Source organism: Erpetoichthys calabaricus, chromosome 6 (assembly GCF_900747795.2).
Source record: "Erpetoichthys calabaricus chromosome 6, fErpCal1.3, whole genome shotgun sequence".
Classification (NCBI taxonomy): Eukaryota; Metazoa; Chordata; class Cladistia; order Polypteriformes; family Polypteridae; genus Erpetoichthys; species Erpetoichthys calabaricus.
In genome coordinates, this window is record NC_041399.2 from 44068803 (window position 1) to 44083007 (window position 14205).

At 38.6% G+C, this 14205-nt stretch overlaps 1 protein-coding gene across 1 annotated transcript in view; it reads left to right on the top strand.

Annotated features, from left to right (window-relative positions):
- The window catches only part of LOC114653043 (lipoxygenase homology domain-containing protein 1-like), a 394200-nt gene that overhangs the window by 253747 nt on the left and 126248 nt on the right, over positions 1-14205 (top strand). The window contains 1 exon segment of the mRNA XM_051929357.1: positions 3115-3373. Coding sequence (XP_051785317.1) covers positions 3115-3373 — 259 coding nt within the window.

Below are 14205 nucleotides of genomic sequence, written 5' to 3' on the forward strand. Positions count from 1 at the left end.
GACTCAAGTTTTCTGGTTTGATTTTAGGATTTCCGGCAAATAATTTTTTTAACTTTGAGTTTTAAGTTTTCTTTAATGTTTTGGTTTTGTTCACCTCAATTAGCTTTTGCAGTAACAAAGTGTTTGCTTACATTTCTCTAAGGTTTGCAGCTTGCCTTTCCCACTTGCCTTTTGGCAGCCAGTTTCTATCTTGACCCTGAAAACTTTTTTCTGCAAGAAAAATATCTGTGTTTTTTAAATTAATAATATACACATTTATATCATAGTAGCTCTTGAGTGACAGTTCCAGCTAACTGACTCTCACTCCAAGCCAGATGTTGTTTGCTCTACTGTACCTGTTTGGGTTTACTCCGTCTACTGCACTGTTCCTTAATTCTCTCAGAGATGTTCATTTTAGGCCAATTTTGACTGTACACTACCAGATATAAGTGAATAAGCCCTTAGATGGACTTGTTACTTTCTTCAAGGCTACAGGTCTGCATTCTTGTGGAAATTGCACTGGGCTCATCTCATGTTTTTGCTGAGCAGGACTAAAATTTAAAAGCATTCAATAGACATGAGTGATTAGACTTTATTCTTATAGTCAGGAGCAGGTGGTTCAAGCACAGAAGAACCTCTAAGAAAATTCTTGTAAAATAAATAAACAATATATACACCGATCAGCCACAACATTAAAACCACCAGCCGACTATTGTGTAGGTCCCCCTTCTGCTGCCAAAATAGCCCTGAACTGTTGAGGCATGGACTCAGACCTCTGAAGGTGTCCTGTGGCATCTGGCACCAAGACCTTAGCAGCAGATCCTTTAAGTCATATAAGCTGAGATGTTGGGCCTCCCTGGATTGGAGTTGTTTTTTCAGCACAGGTGCTCGATGGGATTGAGATCTGGAGAATTTGGAGGCCAAGTCAATACCTTTAACTCTTTGTCTTGTTCTTCAAGCCATTCACATTTTTTTGTAGTGTGGCAGGGCACATTATTCTGCTGAAAGAGGCCACTGCTATCAGGGAATACTGTTGCCAGCAGGACATTGCCCAGAGCATCATACTTCCTCTGCTTGCTTGTCTGTTTCCTATACTGCATCCTGCTGCCATCTCTTCCCCAGGTAAACAACCACATGCACCCAGCTGTCCACATGATCTAAAAAAAATATGATTGATCAAACCAGGCTCCAATCTTCCATTGTTCGGTGGACCAGTTCTGACTCTCATGTGCTAATTGTAGGTGCTTTTGGCAGTGGACAGTGGTCAGCATGGGTAGTCTGACTGGTCTACAGCTATGCAGCCCCATACACAGCAAGCTGTAATGCCTTGTGGGTTCTGACACCTTTCATTCATTTTTTCAGCAGTTTGTGCACAAGTACTCCTTCTGTTTGATTGAACCAGACGGACGCCCATGACCCTGTCTCTCCTTGGTCCACTTTTGGTAGATACTAACCCCTGCATACTGGAAACACCCCAAAAGACCTGCCACTTTGGAATTGCTCTGACCCAATCCTTTAGCCATCACAATTTGGCCTTGCCTATTTTTTCTGCTTCCAACACATCATCTTCATGAACTGACTTGCCATTTAATATATCCCACCTCCTGACAGGTTGCCATTTTGACAAGATAATCTCTGTTATTCACCTCAATGGAATGTTGTGGCATATCTGTGCATATACATTATGTATTATTAATGTTATAAACAGTACTATTTCACTGTAAAAGCACATACAATCAGAAAAGATAGCCTGCGTGTCAGTGATGTGGTGGTGTCTTCTTTATAATTTACTAATTTTACTAATTTTTCAAAGGAATCACTCTAGGCATTGTGGTGCATATGCACAACAGCTTGTATGGCAGATGGACAACAGTGATGACTGGTGTGACCATTATTTGTTTTATTTTGTTTTGCTTTCTTTTTTATTTTTCATTTCCTTTGTATCTATATTGACTTACATTTGAGTGGACAGGGTTATCAATGTCTCCTCTCTATCTATCTATCTATCTATCTATCTATCTATCTATCTATCTATCTATCTATCTATCTATCTATCTATCTATCTATCTATTATTTTTGAAAACAATTTCAATAGTTAACTCTGATTTTATTGTGAACAAGATAAAACAGTCAAAAAGATTTGCTCTCATCTCTGTGATGCTTTTTGTCCCTTCTAGATTCTGCTGTGTGAAGAATCCACTTGGGCCGTGTGCCCAATTCAAATGCCTTTTAGAGAGCAAAGTGGGAATGCTGTTGGGAGTGGAATTTAATTTTTTTAGGTTAATGGGAGAAAGTGGGTAGGAGTGGACAGAGATGGGATGGAATTTGGGCTGGATCGGCCGTTAGTGGAACGAAATTATGGTGGGAGCCATTGAAAACAAGACCGAAAAGTCAGTACTTCTAGTTCAGACTTTTCATCCATTGCTGCTCGGATAAGATATGTTTCCTTTTGATTGATTGCGTTTAAACATGGATGTGTGGATGAATAGGTTCAGAAGTCAAAAGTATCGATGAATGTATATTATTCTTTATGTCAATGGGGACAGCACCCAGCCACAATCTGTCGACAAGCTGCCACTTGAAATGTAAATCTGATTGAATTATGTGTGAGTCAGCAGAACGTTTCCGAATCACATCATCTAATAAATCAATGCTTACATTTCAGAGCCAGAGAAGTGAATGTATGAAAACCATAATGCAGAGTTAAACATCCTTTGTGGAGTCATTGTTCAAAATCATTTTGAATTTGTGTTGAATCTGATGTTTTGTATGATACAAAAATTTCAAAATACTGTATATTTTTTTTTTTTTGTTCTTTATTTCGTCTTATACGATTTCTCGTATTAGAAATTTGTTAGTTTTCGCATACCCCTTGGGGTCAGAGCGCAGTGTCAGCCATTGTACAGCGCCCCTGGAGCAATTACAGGTTAAGGGTCTTGCTCAAGGACCCAGCAGAGTAGGATCTCTTTTGGCAGTGACGGGGATTCAAACCGGCAACCTTCAGGATACCAGCGCAGATCCTTAGCCTCAGAGCCACCACTCCACCCTTGAACTGTTCATTTCCATTTTGTTCACCTAAAGATTTCATTTATATAATTTCCATTTTCTTCTTTACATGCTTTTGTGTTCCTACAGGCTTGCATTTTCCATCTACGAGCAGTGGATCTGGGCATCCTCAGCAGACTGGTCATTGGACACAATAATGCAGGCTATGGAGCAGGATGTTACTTGGAAAGAATTGTTGTGCAGGAGACTGGAGCTGCAGAAACTGAGTTTGTGTTTCCATGCCAACGGTGGCTAGACAGTGGAACCGGTGACAGATGGACAGAACGGGAGCTGAAACTTCTTGGGAAAGTCAGGAGAAGCCAGAACAAAATGACAGAGGAGCCTGGGGGTATGTTATATAGAACATGTATACTGTACATGTACATGTTTTAGACTAAATCATGTACTTAAGTAGTTATTAAAAACATAATATGTAGTACTCAGCTCACATTTTTCCAAGACAGAATCCATGAAGAATTGTAGTACGTTGTCTACTTATCTTTTTCCCATAATGACTGATTGTATATAGATAAAAAAAATGTAATTTGTCTATTAGTCTGCTATGGCTGCCAAAAGATAAGAAGTCTGATTAAGTAATTTTATATGCTAAATTATAATAGAAAGAAACTGTTAAGCTAAATATTATGTGATTTTTTTCAAACCCTCTTCTGCTTGCCTACAGACAAGTAAACTTCATAGTTCTTGTGCCCTGTGTATTTTGTACAGATTACTTTCAAAATCTATTCATTGCACTGCAATGACCTCTGTGTGGCTCATTTGTTGTGTTGCTGGCCTCACACCCATAGAATCTTAGGTTCAAATATTTGCTAGGACACTGACTTAATGGAGTTTGCACATTCTTCCTGCGTCCACATGAGTTCTTCCTTGAGCACCACAGTCCCAAACACAAGCAGGTCAGGTTGATTGGTGAGTATAAATCGTCTTTGTTTGAGTGCTGTGTAAATATGTGGGTGTGTGTATACTGTGATAGTTGAGCACCCAATCCGACATTACTTAGATGAAGCTGTCCAGATGCACTTCACTCTCTTCTGAAATAGGCAGTTTTTGAAAAATGCATTAGAGAATGAGCTGTCCATTATAGTAGTACTTTACTACAAGATGTTGTAATAACTGTTGATTCTAGGATGGAATGCTCCCAACCAGCACCACCATTACAAAAGTATAGGCTGTTTTCATTAGCTGTGATTTTGACAAGAATTCCTCAGGTACTGATTGATTAAGCTAGCACTAGACTCTGTCACGATGCCAACATGCTGTTTGAGTCCAGTCCCTCTCTCTGGCTTTGGCTTCATTTCCTTGCACGTTAGAATGCATCTCTGCTCAAACCCACTTAGTCCATTTGAGAACTGCATGGAGTCAGAGCCTAAACTGGCTCATTAGGGTGCAAGACCAGACCCAACAGGGCAGGACACAAATCCATTGCATTACACACTAACATTTAGTTAGGTTACAGCAGGCAGCTTGACCTGCACTTACTTCTTTAGGAAGTAGGAGGAAAATGAAGTAACCAGAGAAAACCAAACACACATATAAGAGAAGAAAAACATCCAGTAAGAAAGTGTCTCTGTACATGTGAAACAACTACAGTAGCCACTGCCCCACCTTAAAGCTCCATTAGCGATTCTGCTTTAATAAATAAAGCTTTTTCACTTTGGGAGAGTTTGAGTGAAGCAATTGTTATGGCAGAAACCCCAATACCACATCTTATTTGTTACAGTACTTAGTGTAGCTCGTTTTACACTTCACATCTCAAAAGCAGGGACATGGTGACTAATTGTTATATTTATGTAGGGCTCACTTTCAATTTTACCAGTTTGAATCGTGTGCATACAGTATATACCCAAGCAACGTACAGCATAAAGCTACACAACTCCTGGAATTGAAATGCATGCACATCATCTGGAAACTAATGCAGTGAATATGTAGACAGCAATAAACACACACACCAGAAACTCCAATTTGGAGAACCCATGTAAAGAACACAGATTTGAAGGCTAATGCAGATGCATGTGTGTTTATAACCGTATTACTGCATTCATGTTAGTACTAATGCTACATTTCAGCATATCCTCAGTGTGCATGTCTTCCATTTCCATTGCGCAGTTTTTTTTTTAGGTTTTACACATGGACAAGCCCATGTTACTTAATATAGAGGAGCCTTGTGGAAAAAAAAGTTAAAGTAAATGTTTGTGATACAGAAAAGCAAGGAAAGACAGAGTGTTCACTCGGGACATTGTGTATAAGAAAGTATTTTAAATATTAAATATGTTATTTAATTCGATAAGCAGTTACAAAGGCATATATGTTACATGCCAAACCCAATTCCAGGACAAACTAGTTTAGACTAAGCCCAGCCAGTTTGCCGAAGTGGATAGGATGAACCAAGTCTGAACTAGATTATCCTGAAATCAATGTAGAGCTCCCAGGACAAACTGTTTTGTAATAGTTTAAACTGGTTTGGCCTGCAATCGCATTTTCCTAAGCCAAACCAAATCATCCTATCATGCTTCAGACAAACTGGCTTGGCCTTGTCTAAACTAGTTTGTCCTAATATCAGGTTAGGCCTGTAACATACATACAACAAGCATGTAAACATAAAAGTTACATTTATACATGTATGAATTGTAGCCAATAATGGGTACCACAGAGCCCCAAACCTCAGACACAAATGCACCCTCTCAGTCCCAGGTTCAAATCAAAGAGCTTTAATCATACAGATCCTTTTACTTTGGTACTTTTTATCAAAAAGCCACAAAACCGTTTGTCCTTTCCTCTTCCTTCACTCCTCCTTATCTCCTCCAGCAAGTTGTTTCCTCCTCCACCTGACTGACCTCTTGAGTGAGGTAAGGTTGGCTTTATTATATTTGACTCGAGAGTAGTTCCAGTGCCATAGGATTACACTTGGGAAGCACGTCTGGTCCAGGCTAAAGCTCCATTTCTAAGACGTTGCTCCTATATCTCATTCTAGTTATGTAGCTCACAGGTAGGGCGTCACGGAGCTGGTCCATCACAGGGCACACGTACTCACAGTGGACCACTTTAGAATACCCACTTGCCGGACCTGCATGCCTCTGAATTATTGGGAGGAAACCAGAGTACCCAAAGGAGACTCAAGTAGGCACACTTTGCAAGATCAAAAGAAAACAAATAATTTACGTTCAGCATTTACAAGCTTTCTTTTTCTCATTTTTCCCACTGGAATTGAAGATATTAAGATACAGTTTAATGAGAATCTAAAACAAAGAAAACAATTGTATGTTTCAGCGGGGGTATTGTGTTCTTCACTGAGGAACTGTCTATATTACCAGTAGGTTTACAGAAATCCATAATGAAGACTAAGCGGGAGAGCATACAAAAAGAATATCATTTTTTCATCTACTGTGCAGTATGACTCTAAGCAGTCGATGATATTATTTATTATTTAAAATAATGTGCTCTTCTTACTCAAGTTTAAAATATCTCCATTTCCAATAAGAAAGGTTATTTTGTGTTTTGAAGTATTCGAAATTGAAATCTTATGTGAAGCTTCAGTTTGTTACAATGAAAAGTGCAGCCTAGTAACATTTCTTTTTGTAGCAGTGAACACAGGCAATGCTATGTGTATAAAATTTACAAAACCAAAAGCTTTAGATGTTAACAAATGCATCACCGATGTCAAATCCTCTGTGAGATTACCTGGGAATTGAGAGTCGTCTCTTTGTTATCAGTAGAGTACCTCTTTAAGGGGTCGGGGAATATTTAGAAATACTTGAACTTACGGCAATGCATGCTCCTAAACCTCTTTTTATATGGAAAAATTGTTATTTACCACAGAATGTTCTGTTAGCCTATGAAGGAGAGAGTGTGAGATCTGAATATGCAGGCCTGGAAAGGTCACTGTTTCATTTTTGTCAAGTGCCTTTGGATGGTAACAAAGCAAACATTGAAAGATTTAAACAGTTCAAACAGAGAATGACTTCCTTATCAGCTTTTTCAGTCAGCTTCAGCAAACCAAATGAAATTCTGCTGCTGTAGATATGGTTACGGTTAAGGTGAACACGTTAGAAAATGCTAGAATTACGCAGGAAACTTGGGGAGTTTATATGTAAAGCCAGAAAAGTTCCTGTTTTTGATAGAAATGTATCCTTTTTTATCAAGATAACATTAACATTACATTTAATTACATATATAGCCAAGACAATACTAGTTTTCTGAAGCCTATTACTGTTTGAAGTGATTGGATTTTAATTTATCATTCACATATGGCTGCAAACAAAGTCCCAGTACAAACTCCAAGAATTGTCAAAAAACAGAGCACAGAGGTCCAGAAAGTCCAGTAATTACAAAAAGCACATAATAAAGTTAGGAGAATAAACTCACCACACTACAAACGCATTCACAATGAACCGCAAGGGACTGTGGGTTGTCCTCTGCCTTTATAGGGCTGAGGGCAGTACCTTGATGGGAATGGGCAGGTGGCTCAGCTAATTAGGGGACCACCAACAAAACACTTATAACATAGAAAGAAGCCACATATGTACATAGAAACAAAATGACCACCAATAATAATAATAGAAGCAAAGGAATCAAAAAAGAATAACAAAGACATAAAAACAGCACCCCAGACAGGGCAGAAACCCCAGCTGAAATCCAACAATGAATGGCTGTAGAAATGAGGTGTTGCAGTCATTTGTGCATAATATATTAAAAATTAAGCAGAAATAGCCATTAGAAACACTATTAAAGTCTTGTCTATATTGTTCAATTAATTTAATGATATCTTAATTTATAAAGGTATCAGTTTATGTGCAAACTATAAAGAGTTCTGGGTTTGTCCAAACCTTTGAGTGGTACTGTACTGTACAGTATATGGACTTCAGAGCGGGAGAATAGCCTGACGTTTTGGTGGGTCTGCCTAAAAGTGAGGGTCCTGGGCTCTAACATACCATCCTGCTAACAGAGTGGCAAACCCTCCAATTTACAATCCAGGCATGATGCAGCACTTTAGGGATTGAATTTCATTTGTGCATAAGGGGGGTTTCCTTTAAAAGCACAATAATAAATGGGGGATGTTATTGGCTTTTAAAGGTTTGGTTGGAGCGCAGCATAGGCTTTATAAAGAATGATATGACCAACATGGAGTACCTCATTTGTTTTACCTTCTGTGTGTACTAAATTTATTCACTGACTTTTTATGTTCTCCAACTAAAAATATATATACTTCTTAAAAAGTTAATAAATAAACATTCCAACATTTTTTTTATCAGCGCCACATAAATTTATGAATACCAAGATTATTTGGGATATTTTATATACACACTGTTTACAACTGTTTTTGTATCAACACATTTCTCAAATCTGGCTTGTCAGATAATCACTTTGTCAGATTGGTGTCCTTTGCTGTTGTGACATTTATGTTTGCATTGCTTTATGAAAGAGAGATTAGCTGGATAATAATACTTACTGAAGGGTAATGTTTAATAAACACGTCAATCTAATTCAAATTTCACAGGTCACAAAACTCTTGGTATTTGAATTTTCCAAATCATTCCCTACTTTTCCACATTTGTCCCATCTTTGGGGAAACCTTTATGAAATCAACCCTGTCAGCTGAAGATGAATCCACTCTATCAGAATTCCTGTAACACAACCTTTCTTCAATTGTTATCAAGATGCCTTGCATTAGTCATTGGATTTTGTTATTACTTCTGTCTGGTTTAGCTGGGTGTAGGAATGACAGTTCTGAAACAGGAAGAAATTTTGGGGCACCACCTGGGTAGTCTCTTTTATATCCGAGGACAAAGCAAAAACAAAAAGAAAGGAAAAGATGCTCTTCGGCGTGTGCCCATATGTTGGAAAATAATCAGCTGGATAGCTTTAGTCGCTTCCAGTGGAGCTCTGTCTGGCAGGTTGCTCGAGCCAGTAATGACACCTCCTTCCGGGACGCCTTTGGTTTTAAGAAGGCTGGACTGGAAGGGGTCGGGGTCAGATACCCTCACTGGGTGGCTTCTCTGCACTGTGGAGGAAGAAGGAGATGACAATGTTAGCAGCAGCACACCTACTCGTTTTAGCAGGCTGTTACTTACCTCGACTGAGCCTCCAAGGAGGTCCTCTAACGTGCATGTGTGACACTGTAAGTAATGTTTCACCTGGACTGCGTACTACCCTTGTGCCAAGTGCAAATGCTAAGAAAATGGATTGTTGAACACTGCACTGATTACTTAAGACTGCACCCCAATCACTCCCCTACACTTCAAATGTGTTTTGCTTGTGCCTTTACTACTTCATCACCCTTTAGTTGTTTTAATAACGAATATTAGTCAGGCTTTAAAATCCCAACAAACAACATATATTTAGCCTTCCCTGATTCATTTTCAGATCTGTAAGGCATAGCATTGGGTTAGCATGAGAAGGTATTGTAAGGGTTAAACTTGACATGGTGTAACTCTGAATATTTTAATACTCACTTTACCATTTGCTCGTTCTTGCATTTTTGACTAGGGCTACATGGATATGCTACATGTCCATGTAATCCTATACTGAATTCTAACAGTTTAATAATATTATGTATTTTGTGCTATGGTGTATAGCAAATAATTCACAATACTTCAGTAAGTTTGATTGGAAATCTGTCCAAGAAACAAAAATATCAGCCATGCATTACTGAACACAATTCAAGGTTATAAAGGGCCTGAGCAACAGACAAATTTAGCCGCACATCCTCATAAAAGAACCATTTAAAGTGGACAATCAAACTAGCCTGCATATACTTAGGAAGAGGGACACATTCAGACTATCTGCAGGAAGAGCCTACACAGATACACAGAGAACATAAAAGTGGCCAGGCCAGAACATAAACCTAGTACAGTGCAACGATGACACAGCCGTTAAAATCCTTTTGGATTGGTTTCGTCCGTTTATAGGAGATGGACGTCTGAAGCAGAGCTCCGCTAGCAGCGGCTTTATTTTCCCACTTATTTCATATTATTTAGAGGTATCCTGTATTTAACCCGACCAAGGAACTTCCACTACAATATACAAGCATGAGTAACAAGAAGAAAAGTCAGAAAGAACCAGAAAAGAAACTTAAAGCTGCATCAAAGTCCGGACAGACTTCCGGCCTGAGTGCAAGTGTAAGGTATGGCCTCACGGAGACTGACCTGGAACAGGCAGAAGAGTGCGCAGAATTCCTGGGACCCCGCTCCATTGTATCGTCTCCAGTCGAGAGTGAAAATGGGAGCGAAGGCGCAAGTGATACAGGTCGCGAGGGATCGCCGATTTCTGAGGATCATTCGAGACTAGAAAGCGCTCTGCAGGACGTGCTCTCATCTACTCATCGCGAGCCTGTAACAGGAGCTGCATTTTCACTTGCGGAGCACGAAAGCCAAAGCGAACTGTCCGAACTGAAAGAGATGATCACTACACAGTCAACTGCCATGGTTACGGCAATGAAGGAGCTTAAGAATGAGCTTAAGAAAGATAACACAAATGATCTTAAGAAGGTGGCCATTGAGCTCAAGAAGGATAACAAAGATAAGGAAACGCGTTTATTTAAACGTTTTGACGTGAACTTTAAAGCTATGTTGGAGAAATTAGTGGAACACATTGAAGAAACTAATTCCAAACTGAAAGGCTTGATGATCATATTAATGACGTTTCAGTTCAGCTGGAAGACGTTAAGCAGGGACTCACGGCTCGAGTGGAAACAGCGGAACAACTGGCATCTAACGCCGATGAAAAAGCCACAGCTGCGAACTCGGAATGCAAAAAACTTGGAGACAGACTTGCAGCCCTGGAGGATGGGTGCAGAAGAAATAATATAAGAATTGAGGGTATACCTGAGAAACGAGAAAGCTCAAGCCCAGTGAAATTTGCAGTAGAATTACTGTCTAAAATAATTGGAGATGACTTTAAACTCGACAATGAGATAGCCACGGCTTATCGCACAAAGATACCAAGCGCCTTTAAACCTAGGTCTTTTATTGTCCGCTTCGAGCGACTAAGATGTAAGCTTGATGTGATGGCACTTCTCAGACACAAGCAAGAGATTATATTCGAAAATAATCTTATTCGTATTTTTCCCAACTTCTCACCATCAACAGCTGCAAAACGCAGATCCTACATCGACATTAAAAGGATGCTACGGGAAGCCGATATCAAATACAGCCTCTTGTATCCTGCCAAACTGAAAGTGGAAGTTCAAGATCGACATTATATTTTCTTCAGCAAAGAAGAAGCTGAAAAAGAATTAAAGAAGCTGTTTCCGACACTTTTTTGAAAGTTAATTAAAGAGCCGTATTCTATCAAGGCACGGGAAGGACCTATGATCTGATCGCTGGATCCATGTTTAAAGAGACTGGTATTATAATTATACATCCCTTATTTTCTTTTTTTTTTTTTTTTATCTGGACTTTATATGTTATATGTTTATGTTTTAATCAGAGTTATAGAGTTATAGACGTGAGTGTGAAAATGTGGAAGTGATTAAAGTAGGATTCGTTTTATTTTTTTTATTTTTTTTTTTATTTTACTATACCTTAAAGTAGACTGTTTAACTTCATACCCTTGGTTTATTGCTTGTTCTACTATTTATACTATTACCATTATACTATTACAGTAGGAATTACCAGGTTTATCCTAGACTAGTTTTTAAAATCATTCCCAGGGTTGTTTTTTTTTTTTTTTTTTTTTTTTTTTTTTAAATCTTAATATCTTAACTTAAAAGCGCTGAAGATTATTTCAAGCTTAAATATTGTTAATGAGAACATTTTCGGCAGATAGTATTAAGAATTTAACTGCAAAAGATATCTCTGTTTTAATTCTGTAACGCCGCTGCAGGGTGGGGTTTGTTTTGTTTTGGATGTGCTCTGTCTCTACGTATGTCAGAGGACTGGAACATCGCGAAGTGGGATCTAGCCTCATGTGGGGAGGCAAAATGGGGGGGTGGGGGGATAAAGGGGGGAGAGAAGGAGAGCAGGTTATATCTAATCTATTCTTGTAATCCTTATAATTATAAATATCAATGCAACAATAGGCTAAAATGCAACAACTCATGGGGAATCTTGAAACTAAGATTAAAACTGCCATATTACCAATTAAAACTATAAATGACATTAAAAACTCAGAATCAATGTCTCCATGATGGGACAGTTAACTTTGTGAGCTGGAATGTTAAAGGCCTGAATCACGAATTAAAGAGAAAGAAAGTATGCTCTCACCTAACAGGCTTAAACGCTAAAATAGTATTTCTACAGGAGACCCACTTACTAACCAAGGATCAGTTCAGATTACAAAAAGACTGGACTGGCCAAATGTTCCATTTTAGCTTTATAAAGAAAACTAGAGGGGTGGGAATTCTCATACATAGAACAGTTCCATTTGTAGCATCAGAGGTAGTGTCGGACCCCGAAGGGAGATATGTGATGGTCATGGGCAACTTATATAACAGTAAAATGATTTTGATAAATGTTTATGCACCCAATGTTGATGATAAGGAATTCATGCAAAATCTATTTGCATCCATTCCCAATGTGAACACTCATAAAATTACTATGGCTGGGGACTTTAATTGTGTTTTAAATCCACTCTTAGATAGGACTCCTGTGACAGGGGGGACGACATCTAATACTGCAAAGATAATTACACAGTTTTTAAATGATCACAACTTATCAGACCCCTGGAGGTTTCTTAACCCAAACTCAAGAACATATTCGTTCTACTCACCAGTGCATTATAGCTACTCAAGAATTGATTATTTTTTTATAGATAATAATTTCCTGCCTACAATTAAATCATGGAAATACAACACAATTGTTATCTCCGACCATGCCCCTCTAGTCTTGGAGCTAAAATCATTAAGCCCCTCAAACTCACCTCGCAGATGGCGTCTTAACCCTCTTTTATTGGCAGACGAGAACTGCACAGAATTTATATCCAAACAAATCAGCTTCTTCCTAGAGACAAACACGTCCACAGAGGTTTCTGCAGGAACACTCTGGGAAACTCTAAAGGCATTCTTAAGAGGCCAGATTATTTCATATCTTTCCCATAGAAATAAATTAGAAACCAAGAAAGTGTCAGAGCTAAGAAATGAAATTACTAGAATAGATGAAGAACAAGCCAGGCGTCCAAGTGAAGCTCTTCACAGGAAAAGGCAGGCCCTGCATACAGAACTTAACATCTTAACAACTAAAGAAACTGTACAACTTATTTATAAGTCTAGACAGCATTACTATGAACACGGAGAAAAAGCTAATAAGCTTTTAGCTCAACAAATTCATAAACAAGAAGTTCACAATGCAATACCAGTAATCACCAACAAGAATGGAGAAGAAATCATCGACCATAATAAAATAATGCACACATTTAGAGATTACTATAAGTCTTTATATTCCACTGAGCCCAAAGAAGACAACACGCAATCTAATGCATTTCTGGATAATTCACAAATACCACAAATAGATGCTTTAAGTGCTGAGGAACTGGATAAACCTCTAACGCTAACAGAATTACTAGACGCTATAAAGTCACTACAAAGCGGGAAATCATCAGGCCCTGATGGTTACCCCGTAGAGTTTTATAAGAAATTCTCCACTCAGCTAGCTCCACTCTTATTGGTAACATTTACAGAAGCTAAAGACCACCAAATACTACCTCAAACATTTCGACAAACATTAATCACCGTCTTTCCTAAACAAAATAAGGACTTGTTACAATGTGCATCATATAGACCAATTTCACTCCTAAATAATGATGTTAAGATACTCTCAAAAATCCTAGCTAGAAGGATGGAGAAAGTGCTGCCCTCGGTAATATCACAAGATCAAACTGGATTTATTAAAGGCCGACATCTATCTTCAAATCTCCGACGCTTGTTTAATGTTATATATTCACTAGCAAAATCAAACACCCCAGAGATATTACTATCATTAGACGCAGAAAAGGCATTTGACATGATCGAATGGAATTACCTTTTCACTGCATTGGAGAAATTTGCGTTTGGCCCGAATATTTGTGCTTGGATCAAACTACTGTATACCAGTCCAGAAGCTTCAGTTTGTATTAATAACATTTGCTCAGACTACTTTAAACTAGAACGTGGTACCAGACAAGGATGTCCCTTGTCGCCACTGTTGTTTGCAATCGCTATTGAACCACTGGCGGTTCACTGCCGAAATTCTT